Source organism: Pungitius pungitius, chromosome 1 (assembly GCF_949316345.1).
Source record: "Pungitius pungitius chromosome 1, fPunPun2.1, whole genome shotgun sequence".
Classification (NCBI taxonomy): domain Eukaryota; kingdom Metazoa; phylum Chordata; class Actinopteri; order Perciformes; family Gasterosteidae; genus Pungitius; species Pungitius pungitius.
Genome location: NC_084900.1, coordinates 8,371,043 through 8,396,916, shown reverse-complemented (window position 1 = coordinate 8,396,916; position 25,874 = coordinate 8,371,043). Strand labels below are relative to the sequence as shown.

Genomic DNA, 25,874 nt, shown 5'->3' with positions numbered 1-25,874 from the left:
ACAAATTATTATTTTTATAAGAAGGTAAGCTGCTCAAAAACCAATTTGCCCTCGAGAGGTGCCGTATAAACGTGTTGGTAAAACTTTTTAGAAGAGGAAATAAAAGTTTTCTTCACATCAAATATTTGAATAAGAGTCAATGGAGAGTATCTGTGTTACATGGACAAACAATGGGGGAACTTGGTCCCATTTAAAATCAAAACATGTATGCATCTATAGTGCAGCACAGTAGCAGCTTTGTGAGACTGCATTCAGCTAAACACTGTGCGCGAGTACAAACTGGTTTCTATGGCGATGACACTGATTTGGTCCAGACGAGACTGCAAAGTCCCACAAGAAAAACGCCATTCAAACCCAAGGCCGGAATTAATGAAATCCTAATTTGCATGAATTACCATGACCTAAATAATGAATTAAAGTGTAATTTCCATACGTTTCGTCCAGTAATCCCCTTTGGATTCCTCCTAAGCCTTCCTCCGCAGGCCTCAGGGTTTCCCGGCTAAATCGTATCAAAGACTTGAGAAAACCAGAGGATTCTGAATCAAAAGGTGGCCCTGGGTAGATGTGCATTATGGGATTGCAGCACACGGGTGGGTTTGGGGGGGGGGGGGGATCTTGCTCCGAGCTGAAAAGGAAAAAGTGAAACTGGCTTTAATTTTTTTCAATGTATTTCTACTCCAAGTAGAAGTATCAAAAGCCACTTGGATCCAGCTTGAAGCCTCTCTAATAACGATGTCTGTGTTGTCTCTGACTTGAGTGCGTACGTTGTCCTGCGCCACAAAGGATTTTTCAGGCCCGACCCACTTTGCATGGTGACATACTGTACATTCGACTCACTAAAGGCCGCAGCGGAAAGGTGCTCCAGCACATTCCCCTTTCAATCGACCAATCTCATGTCACGTTTAGTCAATCCATCGTTGGCCTGTTGCTCCCCAGCGCGACTGGATGCTGCACCACGCGCGCTGCATGCCGGCACGCTGCTTGCATTGCATTAACTACCCAGTCGGAGAGATACGAGTAGTATGCGGAGGGGGGGGGGCGGCGAACTGACAGACGAAATCCCTCCCCGGCTAGACGTTAAGGAGGCTCTGCCACTCTGCCCGTGGTGTCCCGCGCTCTGCAGGCTTTGCCTGTTGGTGCGTCATGCTGGGGGGAGCCATGGCGACAAGAAAAGCGTGTGTTGGTAGAGACCCTTGCATGTTTAAACAAGTACACGTATACATTCATGCATCAAAGCTGTAATCTTTAACCGTATGTAAGTAATTGCTCATGTCTCTGAATGCATGGATGTGTGCAAGCCTGCGTCCATGCAGCATGGGGCTTCTTCTCCGCAAAGTCTGGAAGCCGAGGCCAGGATGCTGGCAGCAAATTCCTACAATAGAATGTATATAATAGGTTACTTTTTCCATAAATCCCATAAAAAGACAAAGACCAGTTGATTCTGCCGACGATAATATCGTTTTATGTGAGCCTTATTAGTAAAGCACAGCAAGCCACTAGAATAGGATGACGGATTCCCTCATTATTGATTGAAGATGCCTTTATTCCATCAGTGCGCACTATGGATGACAATGGTCTACTCCAGTATGACTAACACTTGCTGTAAAAAATCCCTATCTGTGTAGGAAATGTCCTGTTAGTTTGTGTTTGACTAGTTTAAGCTGTTAGTCCTAGGTAGGAACTAATTGGCTTGGGACTGAGTGTCTCAGGGGTAAGTTACATCAGACCTGAGTTGCTACTTTTGATCAGTTTATGTGATTTGAATAAGAAAATTAAACTTCAGGCCTGTCTTTGACTTTGATTTTTCTGTCAGTCGGGGTTTAAATGTCAGATTGAAGACTTTTCATTTTGCAATTACTAAAATGTGTAATTACGTACTATTGTTGACACTGAGGGCAACACAATTGACTTTTGTTTAATTGGTTCCCTGCAGTGCATGATAAATGAGTATGCTCTTTTCTTCAAAAATGGTTTCCATATCAACAGCTTTTTCTTCTCTATTTTGTTAGTTCCCATTTGTACACGACTTGTCTGATCCCCTTCTTTCCTGCCTATAAAGTTGTTTAGTTGGAGAAAAAAACCTGTCAAACACATATGATGGATATGCACATACTGAGCTTAATTCTCTTAACTGCATTCAGCTCCGCTGCAGATTACTTATCTCTTTGCTGTTTGTCTAGGCTTCTCCTCACTGTATTTGTCTCTGCTAAATCCTACACTTATGCTTCCCTCCATATTTTCTATTCCCTCGGAACTGCACCCCACATTGTTTTTTCACATTGTGTTCATTGAATGCCACACTTCCTCACAGCCATACTCCCTCTTCATGGTTGCTTCCATATTGTTCTGCCACAGCTCATATTTTATTTTGCTGTGAGTCATAGGCTTGTGCCTCCATGTGTGCATATTCCACGTGTGCTTCATAGGCATGTTGTGTTTCTTCACGTGTTACATGCCCTGCTTGTTGGCTGGATTTTCTGGGCATCTGCCAAATGTGCAGTGTGTTTGCTGATGCATTTTTAACTACACATGTACTCATGTGTGCAAATGCACAAATATGAGTGTGTGTCTGTGTGTACAAACTTATTTATCTGGCCTCCCTCGATTTCTCTGTTTGCGACTTGCACTGTGCAATTTTCCGAATGGGAGAACTTGGATTGCATTTTATCAGGCCTATATGGCCGTCTGCGTGTGTGTGTGTGTGTGTGTGTTTGTCTATTTCTGTGTATTTTATTAGTTTTTTCCTTGATGTCGTATGTGGACCTTCATGCAAGCTTGTGCTTCGCATGAATTAAATTAAAATGCTGATAGAACGGACCTCTAACTGAGATGTTTATGTATTATTTGGTTCTCTTAATGTTGAACTAATTGCTTGAACATTTCTCTTTGAGGCTTCAGAGGCAGAAACATGCCCCAGTAACGAAAAAAAAAGATCAAGTTTGAGGAGTTGATTGACTTATTAATAGTGGAAGCATTTAATGAGTGATAATGAATTATGGTTTGAAAATAACCCTCCAGTCCCAACGGTGCCACAGAGACCCGTGTGAAGACTGCAGTTTGTGATCCTCTGTGAGGTGACAGGAATAACACATGAATGCTGTTGTATGGAGTGTGTCTGAAAGTTGTTGAGTATTAAGAGTTCACGTGGACTTGTGGGTCGACGCTCTATCCTTCAAAGTGAAACCCACTTCACAAACTTAATGCTCTGTTTGGGGGACCCAGTCAAGCTTCCCACTTTGACCATACCGTATGAAAGCGTTGCAAAGTATCAACGCAGTTCTTCCATTTTTTGAAGGGTTATAATCTGATTCTAAAGTATGTGTCAGGGTTTCATTTTCAAAATGGGCTCTGAATAGCGAGTGCTGCTGTCGAGGTGATATGGAGGTGTTGAGACTGACTGTTGGGTCAATATTCAAGTTTAATCAACCAGCAGCGAGTCTTGGATCTCGCCCCGGCACATCAATTTGAAACGCCAATTTACAGCTTATGTGGCAGAGTGCTCACTCATGCCGGATCCCGAGAGGGCCTTGAAACGTGGCGGTCCGCAGACCCGAGGCCCGAGATGCAAGTCCAACGTAAAATGGAGGAATGAATCACCCCGGGGACGTAAATCTGCCTCCCGCGTGCGACGGAGAACTTAAAGGTCGCGCCTCCGGCAGTGATCTCAAGCCGGGTGTTCAGCCTCCGATGCTGAAAGCCTGTTGGTAAATATTGTGTGGTGTGATATTACAGCGTGGCGCCCATGTTTAGCGGATTCATTGATCACCAAACAGCCGTAGAATCATTCCACGGTCCCAATGATTGATTAATCCAGGTGTGGCCGACCATGTGGCGTAGCAGGCAGACGGAGAATGTTTCTCATTCCACTTCCCCCTCAGTAGGTCACTTCACTAATGACTTACTTACTCTAGCCACTTTAAAGCCACTTGTAAGTGGGCCATGGCGTTGCAGAGCACTCGTGTTGATGCTTCAATGACTGAATAGAACCAGCTAATGAGAATATTTTCCTTACTTCTACTTGTATAGCATACATGCATCTGTCTTTCTGTTCTCCTCCTTGTCTACATTCTATCTCTCGTGTCTTCCTGGACGCACACGTCACTTTGCATTCCTTCCCTCGCTCCTCGGTGGGGGGCAGGAATTAATTAATGGCGCGAGAGTCAGGCCTGAGAAAATAAAAGCTTAAAAGGAGAGGAAATCTAATATGATTGGATCTTGTTTTCGTGTGTCGTCCAATTGCTGTCCAAATGCTATCCTCATGCCACAATGATTCAAAAATTTGCAGTCGTTTCATATTCTTTCTTGCTCCATTTACCAGCCTTGTTTGTCTTTTCCATCCGTCCTTCACACATTACTCAAACTCCATTTGTCTTTAATTTTTCTGTGTTTACCTTTTTTTCCCTCCAAGGCCCCGGGCTTCCATCCATCATTTTTGATTTCTACTGTTCTTTTGTTTGTGTTCATCCATCCTTCTTTTCCCTTGGACCGCGCGCGCTACATTTCCTCACATTTGGGAGACAAGAGGCTGCATTAGTTTGACTGAAATGAAAAAAAAGGCATTTCAGCCTTGCTCTTTACCACTCTACCCCGGAGCCATTTTGAAAAATGTATTTACCGGAGACACGTTTTATGCGAGCAAATCGACAACGCACACATACACTCACCCTCACCAGCTTACGCTCAAACAGAGTTTGAAAAATCAAGTGTTCACTTCAAAAAGGAGGAAGTGCTTCACATTTGCCGGCCACATGGGGAGCTGGAGACAATGGAAGATGAAAGGAGCAGAGAACATGGAAGCAGAAGATAAGGGAGAGAAGGAGTGCTTTTTAGGAGAAGTCGAGGCTGAAATTCCAAGACGGGATTCATCATATTTTTTCAGTGCTTCTTTCCATCCTTTGCTTCTTTTCCTCTTCTTTTCTCTTCCCCCCCCCCCCCCTTTCAGCCTCTCCCCTCATCCAGCAGGCGTGCTCGGTCTTTATGTGAACCAAAGCTAACCGTCTCCGGGCCGCTGCTACATTTTCAGCGCACAGCCAAGTCCATCTCTCCCCGAGTCGGCGCTTGTGCGTTTTCTCCCCCGATGTTGAACTACTGCTTTGAGCTCCTCTTACTCTCTTATGCCTCTCAATGTGTTACTATCTCATTCCAGTCTTACTTTCTTCCTCCTTCTCAAATTCATTCCCTCCTGTCAAACTCTCGCGTTTATCTTTGTCGTCCTCCCGTCCCTCCTTCCCACTCCCTAACTCTGCCTTCTACTGCCGCCCCGCCACCTCATTGCCATGGTTTCTTTTGTCCCCTCTGAGCGAGTCCAAATCAATTCCACAGTCGTGCTTTTCCCGCTTGCTCTCCCCGGGTTTTTCCATCCGGCTTTTTATCCACCTCCACACTCCTACTCCCTGTGCGTCCCCTCACGTACAGCTGTCATTGTGTCTCTTCTTTTCATTTATCTCTCGTCTCCCCCATCCTAGCGCAGCTCCACAGTTGAATATAATATGTGCCTCATCTGACTGTCGTTTTTCTTCATCTCCTGCAGCCACAACAAGCTGCTTTCCTCTACTCACTAGATCCTTTTCTCGCTCGTTCTTTCCCTCTATCCCTGTTAGTTCTGGGCGTGCAGCCACCCTCTTCTCCCTAAACGAGCTCAGTGAAACCACGGAAAATGATATGCAATTAGTGCTGTGTGTGTGTGTGTGTGTGTGTGTGTGTGTGTGAGATTGAGCCCCTTAATGTTTCTCTGGTTCTCGCGAGCATCAGGGCTGATGTGTTTCCCGTGTTCAGTGACAATGTCGCGGCGGCTCCGGCGAGCGTGAGCCCTCCTGCGCCTGCATGTGTGTCAGGGCCGGATATTCGGAGTGCTTTCTCATATATTTCCTGCGTCAATGCGTCTCATTGTGAATACACACTTCTTGCGATGACTTTGCAGGTCGTTCACCTTCTCTGCGGTCAGGACATTATACATCCTCTGCTCTGATCTCCCTCCTGCATAACTATGAGCGGACACGGTAGTTAATTTTTTAAATATCACTGAATTTGAATGAAAACCTTCATTTTACTTTTGACTCTGGAGATGACCCGCAGCAGGCCCGCTGTTCTTTGTAAAGTGAAATGTAAATTCTTGCTTTTAAATGCATATTTGCCCTTTCGACATAAGCATACCCGCCATTTTGATCAGCATATATTAACACCAATTATAACCAAAATTGTCAGAAATTATACATGGTTCAGTTGGTCCGGCTGGGCCAGCAGCTTGTTAATAATGAATAAGATGAAGCTACACTTCCATTTCTAGCATGTAGAAGGCTCAGTTCATTCTAGTTCATTTGGTGTAAGCAGTGGTTCCCAAATCAGGTGCTGCAACCCATTGATTGGCCAAAATGCAAAGCCATGGTTCCTTTTCAAAAAACGTTTGATCACAATAACGCAAGAAGCCAACATGTACATGAGGATGATCAAACAAAATAAATAAGCAAAACAAGTTTGTCATCAGATTCAGGCCCCAGCTTGTGGTTGTCATCGTTGCCAAAGTTATTGATTCAAAATCCAAAACGTTTTAACCCAAGTTTCCTTCAATGGCCACATGAACCACCACAGCTCCACTGTGGATGTTCAGCTTGAATGATGTCATGGTTTAGCAAAGCCAAGCCTCACTCAAGGCTGGGGGTCTCTGTGCAAAAGCCAAGCAGTTATCTAACGTAACATGTTGAATAGTTAATGTTCATGTTGCTGTTATTATCCGGCTCTGTCGGGCTGGTATATGTGAGACTGTTAAAACTCTATTTTTTATTGATATAAGAAATGTGTACCATGGATGAGTCGCACTGCTTATCCCACTAAGGTGCTGATGTAGAATCTTGTTAATACAGTGCTCACGAGAATGTGGCCAATGCTGAGCTGTGAATTAATTGAGCCTCCATTTATCTGTTGGCAGGTTGCAGAAAGCAAATGAAAGATATTTTACAAGCAAGCAGGGCTGTATCGGGTTGTTAAATAGACAGGAGCACCAGATACAAAAAGATTTACTTGGCTGCAGGTGAATGCACAACATTTCACACACAGTGGGTAGTCTTATATTCTGACACTTGTGGGGGTTTATTTTTTTCTTCTAAATTGTCAGGGATCAAACATTTAAATTGGCAGCTATTGAGAAGATGTAAAGGAAGTCAGGGGCGAGCAGTCAGAGATGCCAGGCTGGAGAGCAGACATGCCATATTATGCTTGGCATTTTAAAACAGTTGTGCATACTCTAGCATTGTCAGTAAGTAAAGAATAAGTTCATACCTTTGACACATCGGATCCTCAAAGTGAGCCAAAACAAGGCCTCATTAGGAACAATACTTTTTTTAAAGTTGACATAATTCCGATGCTTAGTTTTTGTATGTTGGTTAATAGAGGGGTAGGAATGGTGTGACTGGACAAATTTATGAATAATTCCATTATTTCAAAAGAATGGCAGTCGGGAGACATCAACAATCAATATCTTTGAATGATTTAATTATGTTAAGTTTGGAGAAAACAAAAGCAGGGACTCAGTAAAATGTTAATTTCCTTGACTTTCTTGAGCTCCTAGCATAACAGGAAAAGGAGATGGATTTTCCACTTGGCTTGTGATGAGATTATTTTCCAATTTTGGGTTATATGCACTGCCAAACCTCAATATCACCTGAAATGACAAGGGCCTTTAGGCAGGCGTAGCATTAGTGCGTAATTGTAATCTGGAAGCCTTGTGCTTTAAAGGGAACCTTATTCAAAACAGTTTAGAGACCTTATTATTTCAGTTCATATTGTGCTTACGTCCTGCATATTACTAAATATGTTTCTTGGTAATCAAATTTCCACCAACTAATTGACACAGAGCAGACCTGTGGGCCGGGCAGCGCTGCAGCTCAGCAGTCCTTCTTGGTTTTTGGGGCTGGAGGCAAAATGTAATTAAACTGCCATGTAAGTCAGCTGTGTGCCCAGTGCTTGATGGGTATTTACATGATAAGTACAAAATGAGGAGAGAGTTGAAGGAAGTGGAGGCCAACATTAATTTAATTTGAGAATCAGCAGGTGGAAAAACGTATAATTATGTTTAGTTTTGGTCAGGAGTAAATACTTCAGGATTAATCCGCTATTTTGCGTTCAATTTTGAGTGTTTTATTAACTTTAGCCTGCAGTTTTGGAAAAAATGCTGAAATAAGTCCTTAGTGAATTTTTTAGTTTTCAGTTGGCCTCTCCAATGCAATAAAACATTCTTCTCACCTTCACCCTTTCTGAGTTCGGCCCCCGCACCTCAGGCTTGTTCTCTGTATTTTACTTCCAAAACACATTTTTACTCCTAGTGCCTCTGCCACAATATCCGATTGAAAGTGTGTGTGTGCTGGTATCCCCGTTGATGGAGATGTTGTCTATCTTTGGGTCAATCCTCCTCCCGCTCTTCAGTTAATAAGCCCTCTGTGTTCTCAAACACGCTGACTGTTGCGACCGGGCAACACTCGCATTGAGCGTGTGGATGTCCTGTGGAATAATTTCCACTCCTCCGATCGCTGAAGGCGCTCTACCTTCATCCTCTTCCTGTGCAGATCGGCCTTTTTGTGGAACGTGCTAATGGTAGCCGGGACTTTAATGATGTAGCTGGCTGCGCTGAGGGACATGCATTGCTGCAGGCTCTTTAATTTGTTCGAGTGAAATTAGTATACAGTAAATTCTGTAAACCATTGAGGGTCCTCATTCACTTGCCTTGTGTTTTCAAAGGAGGAGAATTATGCCACGAAAAAGAAACTAGGACGAACTTGATGAAACAAAGTCCATGCTTGGATGCCAATTGTTCAGGAAATGTTCACATGTTCTTATGTTTATTTACAATATATGAAAGGATTTCCATCTTTGGGCAAAGGGAGCTTTTAGTACATACTAATGTCCCCTTGTAAGTTAAGGCATTTTTCTCACTTTAGCTACTTTAGAGCTACTGGTGGAAAACATTCATAGGAAAACAAATATTTCAGCTTTTTTCTTTTATGGCTGTCCTGACGTGCATTTATATTTCCATACTACCGTGCTGATGCTGTGCCGGAAAAAGTCCCAACAGATAGCATGTTGCACGCAGTATGCAGAAAATACCAGGATGTTCTTCTGCACAACATAATGTCACCCAACTGAATGTTTGAGTGTTTGGGCTAAAATCTAATCTAATTAATGCTCAAACATTTATCTCTTGCAACAACACATTGCAATCTGAAGAGGCAGAAGAAGCACTTTTCCTCGCAGAGGCCTCAGGGGGCTGACCACGTGTTGGACCCCACAAAGACAATAAACTAATCTGAGTCTGGAAACAAGCTGGCGTCCTAATGAAACCATAAAGTGCTGGTTAACTGAGAATCGTTCCCAGTGCTGCTGCTGGGGACATCGCCCATGCGACTCATTTCAGGAATACCGACAAATTAATGAAAGTGTAACGGAAATCATGACGTTAGGGCCTCTCCAAGTTATCGAGATTGCATCTGCTTTATTCCAGCAACATGTTTTTCACCAGGCGGATGCATAATTGTCCTTCTGTTTGGCCAGAATGTGGATACCGGCTAATTGAGACGTTGAGGAGGCGGAAGCCAAGACTGTGTCCAAACACCGAGCTTGCTTCCTAATGTGTGCCACCGCCCGTCTCTCGTTCCCTCTCTGAAGCGCCCAGGCTTCCCAGAGTGCATCTCTTTGGCAGCGGGTTTGGACGCAGCCATTTAAGAAATTGCGTGTCCCTGCCCTCTTTTTGTCGCCGACGGCCGCATTTAGAATGGACCCACAAAACCACCATGACAAAGCTCTCTCATACATTTACGGCTCTACGTTTTGAGCGAGGTCATAAAGATTAACACAGCAATTTTCATTTGATCTTAACATTTAAATAAATACATAGAGATGAATTTACGACTCATGGAAATGGAAGAAATACCTTTTCCATGTCCCCTAATTCCCTTATTTAAATTTTTTCTAGTATTGGGTATTTGCATAATGCGAATGCATGTATTGTTCTCACACTTATTTGTTCTAAGACATCAACATTTCCAATAATATTATTTTTATCCAAGCATCGAATTGGTTTTGCAGATGGAAGTCTTTGCGCCGCTGTCTGATGTCATGATGGACCCTCACAGTTTATCAGCACGCCGTGTCTCACAGGCGGAGCTCCACTTGGTTCCACTGAGTAACACAGGCTTGATTGATTTGCTCCGACACATTTGCGTTGTACTGACACACTGTGGCGTAGATTTTCATCAGTCACTAACGTGCTAGAGATTGATCTGTGCGATGCCGCCCCACACGTGGACACTTGTTCTCTGCTTTTTAGGACAAGAAAACACGGAGCTGAAATATTGAGCACATGTACTAATCTCCGTTTTGGTGGTTTATTAGTTGAGTTCTGGCTCCCTGCATGCGTTTTGCCTACAGATCCCTTTTACCCTCTAAATGGTCAATTTTTTTTAGGCCTCTTAAAAAGAGAATGCCAGTCCCAACATCTGCACCATTAGACAATTTTATATGAACATGTATTGGATAAAATAAGGACATTTTGGATCAACAAGGGTGTACGGCCACTTGACTAGTCGGCATACAGTGGAGCCACCGTAGTTTGAGTAACTCTCATCCTCTCCCTGCTGCCATATTTTTTATTGCAATGTCTTTTTTTAGGGCCTTAATGGTGTCACAAAGTGCTTTACAAATAATGAAAGCCAGTTTCATTTGGTTCAAACTAAACCAGAAAACGGGTATTTATCTTTGACTTTCTTACAAACCCAAGGAGCCATTTAAAATAAGATCATCCACGCTGAAGCACACCTATCGAACAACAGTAATGCCGTTATTTTATTTGTTGTTTTATATACAGAACACTGTTTTTGTATAGAGCTTTTCCCAGGTGTTATTGTTTCAGAAAAATCAAATAATAACTTAATTTTAATTGACTTTCTCCTAAGGTATCAATGTGGAATTATTTGTCACGCATCTGCATTTGTTCAAATGAGTTGTGCTCGGAAAAAAAAAATCAACGCACCAACTGCAGACCCAAGCCCTCCTCATTGGGGTTTGAGGCTGAGAATCGCTTGAGATGCTTGTATTGCCGTACTGATCTCCATGTCTTTAAGCAGAAAAGATATTCTCCTCAGTGGCATCGTGTGTAATGAAGGGCTAATCACACCATATTACGGGCTTCAATCAATTCATTCACTTCATTGCCTCTCTCTCTCTCTCTCTCTCCCCCAAACAGTGTGGACCTGGTGCATGCACAGCTGCATGTGTGTGAGGGCCGCAGCCTGCCAGAATTGGGCCTCAAGCAAGACAAAATCAGGGTGAACGGCTGCGCCATCCAGTGCCGCGTGACGACAGAAGACCCGTCCAGAGGCTTCCAACCGGACACGGGGCGGATTGAGGTAGGGCTCGTCTTAAAATGAATCCAAGGCTTCTGCTATGGCGAGGTCAGGGAGAGCATGTGTGGGGGAGTTGTGACGATTCTCCTCTTGACATGTGACTCGCAGAGTCTGGAGAAAGTCTGCAGGCTGAAATGACGTGGCAGGAATGTGCATTTGCAAGCCGTTTTTAGAAGTTACGTCTGGTTGAAAGACAACTCACAGTAATCAAGGCCTGATACTTTTATACAATTTGTTTTTTATTGTAATGGCAAATATGTGGCCCATTTGTTTCTGAATTGCAAGTCAATGCCATTGAACATCAAAACTATAACCACAATGTGGTTGTGCATAGCTAAAGGCAGCGTGTATAAAAGCCCAAGAAAACATTTCCAGTAAAATAACCATATTTTTTTGCATCACTGCGATGTGGCATTGACTCTCCTTTTTGTCCAGTAGTAAAATGCCAGATTCCTACTAGGCACATTAAACTCTTTGCTTCCAAGATCATATATGCAACATAATCTCTCTTCTAATCATGCAAAACGTGCGTATTCTTCCTAGATGAACTTATGCCTTGTGCAGAATACATCCGCTTAAACCAGGCAAAAAAAAGCTTCAAAGACTTCAAAGTAGTTCCGACTCCAGCGCTGTAACAAGAAAAGCTTTATGGTCAGGGGAGATAACAGCATGTCCACGTCTTGGTGAACATGTGATCAGTCTCAGCTGCAGAGATCCTCCAGTGCTTGAATTATAGGTCTCTCACATCAATGAGAATAATGGAGGTCATGGATGTAATTATAAAAGCACATTTCCCTGTAAGGTTCGCGAGTGGGACGATGTGATTCTTCTGAGTTCATGGTTTTGCATGTTTTTTTGACTGAGTGGGGTGCGGCCGGCGGGGGGGGGGTATATATATGTGAGGGCTAATGCCCAGCGAGTAGGGGGAAAAATATACGACATGCGGCGGATGGTTACCTCTGTGAATCCATGCATTCCTGATAATGCACACTTCAAAGGGCATCACCCCACTGAAGCACAGTGAAATTAAACACATTTCCTCTTTTGAATTTACGTTTTAGCCAAAATCAAAAGTTCCTCTGGTACACCCGACAAGCCAGCTGTCCAGCCATGTTGTTTTCCCCAAGTTAGTAGCAATACTTTCACAGCAGTACAAATAACATGACAGCAGGAGTCTTGAGTCATAACATTGCTTTTGGTTGACAAACCGTAAATATACATTTGACAGTATGTTTAACAGCAAGACGAGCTTGCTATCCCCACACCATTGAAGGCCCTTGGTGCGCAGGGGATGTGAGGGCACTATAAATAGAGCTTGACTTGTTTCTTGCAGCTTGTGTGAGACGCTGAAGTACGAGAAAATAATTAATTGATTGTATTTATTTCTCATTTTGTGTAGCCAGCCCATTAATTGAGAATGGTAAAGAGGAATTCACAAATCAATCAAATCCACCAATCAAAATTGAGTTTTTGTTGTGCTTTTACTGGTGAGCGTCTGTCTTTTGTGCGAGTGGACACGTGATTTCTTTTGACAGAGTTCACACATGAGAAGACACAAATGTGTGTGTGTAACCATCCATGGGCCCATATCCTGCGCATCTGCACACTGTATGCCATTTCTCATTGTGTCTCTAAAAATTGCTCCTTGGTTGATGAGATCTGATCCCTGGATGCTTTTTGCTGTCAGGTCTATTTGCCCTTCACCCTGTACGGTCTACACCCCCCCCCCCCCAGTCCCCTCTTGCTTTTTTTTCTCCCCACTATAATCCTCCAAACTCCTACTTAAATGTGTTTCTTCTTGCCTAAACCGTTGGCTGTTTTTGGCCCCAACGGTGTCAGGTAGTGCTTTACATATAATTAAATGTTGTTAAAAGCCACTTTGAAACAATAGAAATCGCCCATTAGTTAAAACGAGGTTAAAAGAGAATGCCGCGGTCATTCATCAGAAAGAAAAACGAATCAAACCGTGTGTGCTGAAGATAATGTTGAGAGATAATGGTGATTTTGACCTCCGCAGAGCACGGTTCTCAAAAAGCCTCGGGGGCTCGATGGCTAAGGCTGAGTTATGTTTGGTTCCCGAGCCGAGACTCTGCTAAACGTGGAGGAGGATTCTGCTTGAGGGGGGGGATAAGGGTGAAATTAATTCTTTAACGGTGCAGATAAGCCGAAAAAATCATCAAGAAATCCAACGTTCTGTGCACACAATGTCCTCTGGTAGCATGTCAGAACTCTGCACCGAGCGGGCCGGAGCAGATGATCAATGGCATTATTCAAATTTACTGCAATTTGGCAAGCAATGCATTTCAGAGACCCTTTGGTTTCTTACACCTGTTTTCTTTTTTTTTTTTTTTACCTTCTCATGCCTTGTGATGGATGCCGTGAATAAAATACTGCCAATTCAGCCCGACGCCGGTGTTGTTCGAGTCCTTGGATGCGATTGGATTGGAGGTGCACTGGTGGCTTTTCCAATCAAACAAATCATCTGTCTCTTCTGAACGAGGGAGAGAAACAAATGGTTGTGTTGTGCACACACATTTGTTTCTTGCGCATTTGGCTCCATTAATTAATCCCCCCAGGGTATAGATATTTGAGTTCATTAACAGTTAATGTGGCTCAGTGATCAGACCAAATGTTTTACTTCAACATTAAACTGATGAATTGCCACATTCAGAAAAAAACATTGATGTTTCAATTTAGCATTTGCATACATATTCAATCCAAACCTGATTTGAAGAGGCAGAAAACGTACACCTTATCCCGTTAACATCCCCATTATGTGGCACTCTCACTTTCAGTGTGCCCTACTGCTCACTGTGGAAATGGCTGCCTGCAGTTTATAGTTCCTCATCATCAGCGGTGAAATAGCAGCTGACCTTTCCATTCAAAGGATTTAAGCAGTGTTTCTCCCCACCGATTTTCTCACTTCAGCTCCCCCTGCACTCGTACACCACTCGTATTAAAATAATGTACTTTCCTCCCTCTCATCAAGCAGTGCTTCTCATCCCGTCTCTGTTCCCCAAACTCTCCGCCTCCTTCCCCTCCCTCTTTTTCCCCTGCCCTCCTATGCCATGTGGCCACGGGGTTGAGCTATGGAATGTGTCAACACAGCGACGAGCCTCACCCGCCCCTCTCTCCCTCCATTACCATGCAAAATGCATGAACAAAACACAATCTACATGGGGAAAAAAGCTGGGGAACGATGACCAATGAATAAATGATTACCCCAGGGCTGTGACAAGGTCAGCGACTTGGTGAATGGCAGGGCGGTGGGGAGAGTCGTCATTTGATGATGCACTTTGACTTTTGGGGCCCGGTGCTGGTCCATCAGATACCCCGCGATGGGACTCCCACGGGTGACCAATTGACGAAAACTGAAGCGCTATGGAAACGCACGCGGCTGTGTAAACAGGAGAGGGCAGGGGGTCACACGCGTCCTCACATTGTACAGTAACGTAAGCTTTTATTTTTTCCCTCTAAAGAAGAAATGTAGAAGAACGCAGAGCAGGAGGAGAGATGAGTGGAGTCTTAAGGTCAGGGACTAAGAGGAGGAGGAAAGGGACTGAAGTGGAAGAGCTAAAGGAGCCGAGACGACGGGGAGGAGGAAGAGGACGACGAACACGTTTTAGACTGATGGCCGTTTGTGAACAAAAAGCAAGCATCCAAGGAGAAAATGGATAAAAGGCACAGGCGTATTAGAGCTTTCTATCCCTCTATTTCTCTTATCTCCTTTGAACGTAGCTTACCGACCGGGCATAAGAAGCTAAGGTTAGAGACGGAAGAAAACTAGGTAGGATAGGTAGGATTGTGTGCACTAAGAAGTAGAGCAGTATTTCAAATAACCATAACTCGGCTTTCATTTTTAAGGTCTGACCCCCGATTGCAGTGTGTCTCCTGGTTGATGGTCTCACATGGTCTTCATCAGAAATGCAGAGCTGTGGTATTTTTGGAAGCACTTTCTTTTTAACGCCTCAGTATGCAAACTTGGACTTTAAGGGCAGCACAGACTGACTGCAGCAGATGGCATAAAAAAATGAAGATTAAGAGTTTGGCGCGGATGCGGTGCCAGTACAGAGAACCGAATTGTACAGTAATACGGCACTTGGTAATCAACCCGGTTTCCTGACCTTCTATTTGATCTTCCCAGCTGTGACAAACCGGAACGCACTCCGACAGACCCGTTCTGCAGCAGGCAGACAGATCTGTCTGCCAATGGATAAGAGATATGCTATATTGAATCAATCTTTGCATAAAAAATGAGCCACCAAAAAATTGCAGGCACATGTTCACATAAAAAAAGTTTCATTTTTATAATTCTTCATAGTTAAGAATCCAATAAAAAATTACATTTTGAATTAAAAATGTATATGAATAATCCATGCTCGTAAAATAATGAATCATAGCTTCAGCAACACAGAAGGAGTAGTTTTTAATTGGCAGCTCTTTGGGAGCAAAGGGCCGTCTGCTTCAACAAAGATGTGAATATCTGAATGTCTTCCACATCGCCGCCACTGTAAATGTAGTCAAGAATTTGAACTATTTGAGTATCTGTCTGCTATTTTGTATTTTATGTTGCAATTCAATTTAGTGGAGCTGTCACTACTTGTAGAGGTTAATGCTACATGTTCAGCTGGAGGAGAAGGGCTTCATACTAGGGAAAATGAGAATATGGTTTGGAGCAAGAGATTGGGGGAGGGGGGGGGTGGTTATGGCCGTCACAGCGTGAGGGCAGAGGCGGCCCCAATCTACAGAATGACGGGGAGTGATGGACTACGTGCTTCCAGACTGGGCCAGCAGGGAGGAGCTGTCAATACACCTTGACAGTTTGTATTTTGATCCATTGGCCTTCGGCAGGCGCCCGTCGCATCCAGTGTTCAGCCCCCCTCCCCCCCGACCTTTTGGCGCGTGATCTTTGATTTGTTTAGCTCGCCGAGGTGGGAAGTGGATTCCGTTGAAGCATTTACTGTCACGCCGGTAAAGAGGGGGAAATGTGACTTTGTTGTGCGCTGCAGGTAAAAAGTAAACCTGGGTACTTTGATACTTCTAGTAAAAGGATGAATGAAGGTTTGTGTGTGTTATTTGTCTCCGTCTGGAACTGACAGCATTAACAAGGGAGCAGTGATCTCACTTTGGTCTCCCGCTGATCTATCCATCAAGTCCCCATTTCAAGTGTCTGTCGGTCTGCAGTGAATCACTCGATCACGGTTGACCGTCCTCTGTCCTTCTCCTCCTTTCCTATGCATCCTATCAAACCTCGCCCCCCCTAACCTTCTAAAGCCACTGGCACCCTTTCCTCCTAATTTCTCATTTTGCGTGAACATAATTCCACATGTCTCGCTCTCAAACGTCCTGTCGGGCCTCATTCCTAACATGTGTCCTATCCCCGTCCTCACCTTATCTTCTCTCAGGCCCCTCTGTCCCACCTTTCTCCGACTCCACAAAGGGAGAGCAGGTAATGAGGCCAAATCGCGCTGTTCCCCTCTCCTACCCGTGTTCCTGTTATCCACCTCCTGTTCCTCAGCACCTCATTTCAGGTCTTCCTTTCCCTCTGCGCCGCTCTGCCGCTCTCTCTCTCTCTCTCTCTCTCGCTCTCTCGCTCTCTCGCTCTCTCGCTCTCGCTCTCGTTCCTCCCACCCGCCACCTACTATTCGGTGCACTTTGCCTTAATAATCCGAAGCAACCCTGGGAGTTTCAGTGGAATTGTGAAGTCGTACTCACTAGTAATTTTTTCCTGGAGGGAGCTACTAGACATCAGTCCTTTACCTTTTTTTTTCTTTGATTTCAGTGAGAAAAGGATTCATCCTATCATTTGTCATCATGGTCTCTCCCTCTGCTATTTTCTCAAACGTAGTCGGGCATCTTTTCCACGACCCACCCAACATTCTCTTGTTTGTTTCTGTGGTTGAACACATTTACTTTTGTCCCGGAGTGTATTAATTAGTTCTACAGTCCCTTAATGTGGTGGTTTGCACGCTTGTCTGTTTATTTGTGCGAGAATGTATGTGTGTGTGTGTGTGTGTGCGCCCCATCCTCAGAAGAACCACTTTGAGTTTAAAAAGTCCCAATTGTTTTAATTAAGAGGAGTTTGTTTTGCGTCTCATGCCATCGAAAACATCTTATTTGCACACGGTAAACACATCATTCATCCTAAATCGTTTGTCGCCATTGTCTTTTGTACTTCTTCATTGTCGTAACAAACTTACCCCCCCCCCCCCCCGATTCCATAGAAACAGCCTTTCACCTTGGGGGGAGACATGGAAGCAGTGGGCCGCCGATGTGAGCATCCTTACTTCGGCTTGACAATAAAACGTGTGCGTGTGTGTGTGTGTGTCACACACAGTCGTTACTGTGTCCTCTTTTGTGTGCGTTTCAATCGTAGTGGTTTTTTTCCCTTTTTACATAATCTCTGGTCAAATCTAATCTATTTCAGACTGCAATACAATGTTCCCTGCTCCCCTCTGCCACTCATTGCCATGGTAATTATAGGATCAAATTATCCCAATATTTTATGAAGTGACATTTCTATTTCTCCCACCCCTCCATTAGGGCACTTTCCACTCTGTTCTCTGCTCATGCATTTGGTGGTATTGTCCAATTACTGTCTCTCTTTCTCTGAAGCCTCTCCATACCTTCTGCTCTCCCAGTGTGCAGTCCTGTCATCTGCAATGTAATTTAGCAGAATAGCTCAACAATAATCATTTCTAATAATATACAATGCTGCAGAGAAGGTTGCCAATAAATATGAGTCAGGGACATGTAATCGCAGATATATTTAGGAAAAGAGTTTGTTTGCTTTCACAATGTTCCTGCAGCTCATCCAGCAGCGTCAAATGTCCTAAAACCTCAAAACGATTGTCACTCCAAGACAAAAGCTTATTGATTATTGGGGAAACATGCATGAGCACACTCTGAAAAGCCCTGTCGCCCTTTTTTAATTCTCAGATCCACGGCTGCTGGTTCCACATGTCGTAAAGGAAATCCTAAAGCTATTACAGACGATCCATACAATAGATTTCTGGGATCATTTATTTCCCTTACCGTCGATTCACTTGCAGTGATATAGATCTCCCAATTACGAGAGGTAGTACGGTGATTTGTCTCGTTTCTTTTTTTTTTTTTTCTTCCCGGAAATAAGTGAGCAAAGTTAAATCATTTCTGGAGAAATTGGTCTGCTGGAAAAATGAATACTAAATGGATGGCTGCGTCTTGGAGGAGTTAAACGGAAAACCCAACAAAGTGGGTTTCGTGACAACATTTTCGAGCAGAATCTTGGAGACTTGAACATCATTACTGTGAGAGTAGATACTGCGGGTGACATAAGTATTGAACACGTCACCATTTTTCTCAGTTAATGTATTTCCAAAGGAGCTATTGACATGACATTTTCACCAGATGTTGGTAACAACCAAATACAAACATACAACCAAAAAGAAGTTCAGAAATAAAGTTATGTATAATAATGTGAAATGACACGTGGGAAAAGTGTTGATCCCGCTGTACATTTTCGGCATGAAATTTAAATTGTGCAGCAAGGTGGTCCATATTCGAACCCAGCTTAGCAGACCTGCTGCTCTGTGCTTACAATCAGGAGCCGTGATCCCATCAGCTTCTGAACTTGAGACGTTATGGAATAGTGATAAATTGTTGGGACTAATAATTAAATGCCATTTTTCTTGGATATTGGTATACATCTAACATGCACAATGACCCTGCTATGCCACTTGATTATGAGCCAAAATTCGGCTGCTTTCACTTCACAGAATTGTACAAATGGCCACTGAAGTGTTAATATGTTGATATTAGAAGAACAAACATCTTTCTTTATTTGTGCATAAAGATATTCATGCAGTATTGAAGTTGTTGTGCTTATGACTGATGGCCTCAAGGTCGTTCCTGCAGCACTTCCTATTTACATATGTCCACTTGCATTTTTCACAGGCTAACCCAAATGCTTGAAAAAGAGGACTGCCTAGCGTGCGTCCTAAATATCCCAAAGCAAAGTGTTCCCATCCCCTCCCAATCCCCTTATCTGTGCCGACTCTGTTGACTTGAAGTGTACTTTTTTTGAGTTGGCGTATAATCTAAATCTCATCATACTACCGCTTCTGTTTGCTCTGCAGCCTGTATTTTAAGGACCCCAGGTGAATCCCGCTGTTTACCTGCACACTCTATCACTTTACTAAATTCACGGCATGCTGTGCACTCGTAAGTGTAGGCAGTAACACCATGTTTTGATCTGCAACCCACATCTGTGTGTAACTCCAGTAATGGCTGACCTCGTCCCCGCCCCGCCATATCAGTCTTTTCCTCCTATCATCCCTCTCACATCCTGCTGTCGCGACCAATTTCCGTGCGTGTTTGTGCGTGCGCGCGTGTGTGCGCGCACACAACATGCGTGTGCGTACAGGTGTGAGCCTCCCCCGCTCTCTCGCGTTCCTGTCGTTTTTGTTGTCCCTCATTTATCATTCCTCCTCTGTTTTTCGCTTCCTGTCTGTTGGGTTGCCATCTCCTTCCCATCTGGCCGCCTCGATTTCACACTTTCCCTCTTTCTAGTTGTTATTCACTTTTTTCTCTCTCCGTCATTTCTCATCTCCCCCTCGTGTACCTTTGTCGCGTTTCCGTTTTCTCCCCCTGCTCCGCTGGTTGATTTGTTTTTGCAGCTTCACATGTCTCGCCGTGTCTACGCTCGCCCTGTTTTCGCATTGTGCCCTTTTCTATTTTCTGCTCCTTTCTCCTCGTCCTCCTCCTGCCTCTCTTGTTCTTTGCTGCTGTTTCCCCCCTCGTTGTCTCTCGTGATACAGACGTATGTTTTCGCGGGTCTCCCTACACTTTCCTTCCCCCTCCTGTTCTGTTGTTTTCTTTCCCGTTCATTTATTTGTACATTCCCACTGTGTTCCCTTCTTACTTCCTCTCCCACCTCTCCTTCATCTTCCATAGCTCTCTACGGAAATCTTTTTGTTTCTTTCGCTTTTTAGTCCCATATTTCTCCAATGCCCCTCCCTAACTCGTTTATTTTTAAATCTGATTAATTCCTTTCTCCTGCTTCTTCTCCTTATTTACACCTGGTCCCCTGTTTCCTCTTTACACAATATGCCACCCACTGTCTTTTGCTAACGGCCTCGTATTCATCATTCTTTCTCATTTCCAAAACAGTCTGTTTTGTCTGTCATTTCCTCAATGGTTTGCCTCCCTCCTTCTCTTCTCTCTATTTAGAGTCTGTCATATCTTCAAGGTTCATGTTTGTATTTTTCAAACCTTCATCTCCATTTTGTAATTCTCTTTTTTTACCAGTCTAGCAGTCGGTTGTTTACTGATCTGAACTTGCGAGAGTAAAAGACCCGTATGTGTTCACATTAGAGTACTGCATGCTTAAATGAGTGATTCCCCATCTCTGCACTACCTGGTAAACGTGTTAGATTTTAATACGATTAAGTTCTTCCTATTCGGAGTAATTTTTCATCTTAATTCAAGCACTCGTCCAGTTAGTTTGACACTTGTGTGTGTTATCTGTTTATCTTATTTCCTTCCCTCTTGACATGCACAATGTCTGTGTGTGTCTTCTATATAGCCACAGTTGGGCTGTAGTTGGTGTTTGTGTGACTTTTTTTGTCTCATATGCCGTTTTCACCTTTTCTGTTTCCATGGTGTGTGATCGTCGTAGTGTGTCCACATGCGTTTACAGGTTTAGTGATGCATATGCATCTCTGTATGCGTTCATCTCCTCCTTTCTGCATCTGTATTTATGTTAGTATTTGTGTGTGTGTGTGTGTGGTTTTATCAGCTCTTGCAGATGGCCCAGCCTCTCATCCATCGTTCCAGTGAAATGAAGAGTGAATGCAGAGAATAAAGGAATGGAGAGAGCGAGAGGGGGATGTGAGAAGAGGAAGAGGGCCTTCAAAAGATGGAGAGATTTTGAGGGGTGATGTAGAGAGTGAGACCACCAGATGGGTCTGTTTGCACAAACCCCTGTGTGGGGGAGTGTGTGTGTGTGTGTGTGTGTGTGTGTGTGCTTCCCTGCAAGTGGGCCTCAGCGAGTGAACTCTTCCTCTCCGCTGGTGGACGCCTCGGCACAAAGATTTGGTCACATAGCCCGAGGTGTGCGTGTGCGCATATGTGTGTGACAGTTGGCATCGCATTAAAAAGAAGCTCCTCACGTCGCCCCGGGATATCTGGTGTTTGTGATGCAACACCCGCAGGACCGGAAACGAAACAAGAGTCGGAGAGCGAAAGCTTAGAGGGGGAGCATCAAGTGTCTGGAGAGGTGAACGAGGGATGAGGCGTAACTTTGAAAACGACAAGAAAAGCAGATTTGACTCTGCAATGAGAGTGAGAGGGAAAGCAAATCCCACAAGCCTATTGTGTAAAAAGAGTCACGGCATTCAGATGTGTGAGAAGTGTACTACAACAATGAGTATAGTAGCAAAACCTGCTGTAATTGCCAATTGACATCATTTACTATATATTTTTTATATATTTTTGTTGATGATGAAAGGTTATACACACTCTGCTTATATTGAAGCAGTCGGTGTAATAGTCTAGTGATGATCAATCTTACTATGTGTGGATTTGTGAACGAGCATAAAGCAGCAGCAGCAGCCGAGGATTTCGGGCAGTGAGTTGATGCAAAAGAGTTTAAAGTGTGTGAGAGACTCAAATTTTCAAGTTCACCTGACTGCGTGCAGGAATTTGGCAGCGGAATACAAACCAAGAATTTGTCTTGAGTAGACCGCTAGAGGTTTTTGAGCTTCAGCCCTACAGCGCCACCAGTTGTTTCCCATCTCCATATTCTCCCCATTAGCTCCCATTCACATTCTCCTCTCTACCCTTCCCTGCCCCCTCTGCCTGTGTAATGTCCTCGCTTCCGGCTCACACAGGTGGCAAGTGTCCATTCTTAACCACGCAAATGCTTTTCCACTTTAGACGTGTCGTGGAAAGATCCAAACTCCTGCTTTTTCTCTAGTGAAAATTGGTGACAATTCCTGCCGTCAGGTATAAGCCGAATGGATTCTGTCACCTCCAAATGCTCAAAACAATGTTTATTGATGGAACATTTCCGCCAGGAATTCCCGAAAAGCAATCCCGTCCCCATATATGTATACGGCAGTATGGTGTACAATCATCCCCTGGTAGACTCTGCCTGAGACGAAGCCCCCGAACCGACAATATTTGAGCATTGACCACGCGATGGATTATTGACCGTGGGGACCACTCCGAAGCCTAGTGTTACATTTCAGAAAAGAAAAAGACCAGAATGCGTCACAGCAGGGCTTATTTTCCTGCTATTATGTGGAGATTAGCATGTTTACAGCTCAAAATGCACCGCACCTTGTTAATAACTTTTTTAGCTATTAGTTATATGTCTATGCGCACAGAAAGGCACTGAATCATCTGCGGCATGTTTGGGTTCACATTGTGGCACGGATAGAGGAAACCCAGCGTTCTGATTGGTCGAGAATGAGTCACGGGGCACATTATTGAGCGATAATGTACAGTTGCTGTTCACATTGACCCGATCGTTCCATTTCACGGTGCAATCAAAGTAACGGGCTAGATTTTTCTTGACCGTTACCTGATAATTTAGCTTTTAGCTCTGTGGCGATCGCCGGAAACCCCCTGGTGATCACGCAAATAATCTTTTTCAGGCAATGCGGGCTTTCGCAATCTGACAATTTAAGGTGGACGTCATGAGCGATGTGAATGATATAGATATATAGATATTAGGGCTGTCAAAAATAGCGCGTTAACGGCGTTAATTAGCTGTTTGTTGTTAATTACGTCAATTTTTTTGACGCATTTCACGCATGCGCAGTGTGACAAATTATTCAGGTCCGGAAAGAACCTCTTCTTCTAGGGAATGCACTTCATCCTATACAACACATTACTGCCACCTGCAGGCATATGTCAGGCCGTCAGGTTCAGCAAGTTGTTTGCGCCAGAGACCCGCTCCCCCCCCCCCCCCCCCGTTCTCGCGCAGCAGAACAGAGAAGAAGAAAAGCTCCGCCCAGCAGAGCAAGAGCAGCGCTGTTCTGAAACATGCGGAGGAAGAGAAGCCAATGCGATGTAAATCCTCCCAGGTATGGGGATATTTCACACTGAAATGGGGGTGGTAGCGGATTTCTTTGCAGCGCCAGTCGTTCTAATCGCCGCGCTTGACTTTAAGGTGTAACCTTTATTATTGTTCGGTCTGAAACGGCGCGCCCAGTGACGGGTGGTGCAGCAATATTGTTGTTCGGGTGGAAATCGGGAGAAAGGTCGGTCCGGGAGATTTTCGGGGGGGGCTTTGAAACATCGGGAGGGTTGACATGTCTGGTCATGTCTGGTCATCGCAGCCCTGAACCATCAGGAGCACAAACTCGCAGCAGAGTGGGATAAACTGCAGAGGCTCGAGACTCTTCTAGAGCCATGCAGGGAAATCAGTCTGTAACTTATCAAATAACATTGATTTGATTATTTTCTGGAATGAATTAAAAAATCAAATATCAATAACATACATTTATGTAAAAAATAATAATTATGATAATAATAATGATAATTATGTATCTGTGTCCTGTTATTTATCTTTAGTATGCATTTCAGAAAGAAAAAATGGTTAGGATTCAGGTGTGATTAATCATGATTAATCCACTGAAAATTCTGATTAATTTGATTAAAATTTTTAATCATTTGACACCCCTAATAGATATATATTTATATGGAAGCGCAAGATAAAGTCTTAAAAGAAATTGGGCTAAAAGGAAAGGCTGAATGTAATTAATGTGGGTCGTGTAGACACCCTAAAAGGACTCTGAGAGGCCCTCATAAATCTACTGTAACGCAGAGAGCAGCAGGGAGGAGGGAGCACTCACCAAAGAGAATGCTGAGAGACGGAATGGACCGCTTTCCTCCTTTCTCTCCCTGTTGTGGCCATCTGGACAAAGTGCGATTAATCAACCCGTGTCCCCCCCCCGACATGGCGAACTGATGCTGCAACACTCAAAGTCTGTGTTTGTGTGTAGACAAAGTACACTGGCGTGTTTTGAACGTGCAGTGAAATTTATGACACATTGTCTGTTTACCGTTGTGCCGCTGATGGTTACGTCCAGTCCCCGTGGCAACCGGGCATCGGCGATGATGTTAATTATCAACATGTGTCCCTGGCGGTCTGCTTAACTGCAGAGTGGCAAATGGGGGTGGTGTGAGGGCAGGAGATAGTTGAGAAGAAGAGGGATGGAGGTAACTACACACTGCTTCAATTCTTTGAAAGGATGTGTACGTGCGGCTTATGTGAATAAGCAAACATTCACTATGTTTCATGTTTTCTGGTTGTGTGAAGGCAACTCGAAGCAATTCCTAAAGGTTAGGGAAGGATATTGAAAAAGTTTACTCTTACTTGAGGCGTGAGATGCGACTCAGTGGCTTCTTCAATATATGACCAAACGCCATAAATCCCTGAGCTTTGTGCAACAAACTATTCTTCTGACCTTTTCCATGTGACTTCTGTGCAGTAATAATGTCACTCTCTGGATTGGGAGGAAACACATGGACATATTTGGAGGGAGACGGGCTTGGAAGAGATAGTATAAAAGTGCTGAGGGATGAAGTGAGTTAGAAGATTTATTTCATACTTCAATACAAATGTCTGGTTATTTTACACGATGGGTACGGAAGGCAGCGAGAGGAGGGATTATGTTACTAATGGTTCACATCACGTCGAATGAGGGGATGAAATGATGGGGCAGAGAGGAAGATAAAGAGTTGCACAATGGACATTGAAAAAGAAATGCCCATCTTCCCCAATTGATTTGAAAAGCTTTTTTTTTTTTTCTCCAACTCACAGTCCACCCCCTAAGACATTTCCATTCACACTGGCTTCTCTCTTATTTTCAAAGAGGAGGAGAAGGGAAAGAGCAGATTGCAAGAGGGGGAGAAAATCGGCTAAAGGTCAATTAAGCATTAAGGGTTGAAATTCAGGTTGGAGGCTTAATTCATGCATTAGTAGCTGCCAGTCACTGCAGATACCATGGCTGAGCTATAGCATTATAAACACAACCATTTGGACTGTTAGGATGAGTAATAACCCATTCTTCCTTGTCTAGACAGTTAAAGGGCCAATATGAGACGAGGAAGACAGTTATTCTGGATGCAATGTTCAAGACGCGTCATAAGACAAAGACCATCTGACACATAGCTTTTTTTAGTTTGATGCCAGCCTGAAACAACGGGCACTATAACTGGTTAATGTATTACTGCTAAATATATAGGTTTACTGCTTTCAAACTAAGTAGCACTTTCTCAAAAGCTAAACCCCTTCCGCTGTTCAACGTCTGGTAATTAAAGAAAAAGTGTCACTTTTAACTCTCAGGCAATAAATGAGGGACAGAGCTCAATCTAGAGAAATCATGGTAATTAAAGGAAGGACGCAAGAAGTAGATATCGAGAGCCGAAAAGAGATATGTTTCAAACAAGGGTCTGAAGGGGCAGGAAGGAACCTCACAAGGGTGGTAAAAT

General features: G+C 43.9%; 1 protein-coding gene across 2 annotated transcripts in view; it reads left to right on the top strand.

Moving 5' to 3' along the window:
* The window catches only part of pcxb (pyruvate carboxylase b), a 201,768-nt gene that overhangs the window by 47,862 nt on the left and 128,032 nt on the right, over nucleotides 1–25,874 (top strand). For both annotated transcript variants that reach the window (XR_009955921.1, XM_037477991.2), the window contains exon 11: nucleotides 11,231–11,393. Coding sequence is in view for 1 of the 2 variants with exons in the window: in XM_037477991.2 (XP_037333888.1) it covers nucleotides 11,231–11,393 (163 nt within the window). In the remaining variant the exon portion in view is untranslated. The remainder of the gene's footprint in view (nucleotides 1–11,230; nucleotides 11,394–25,874) is intronic.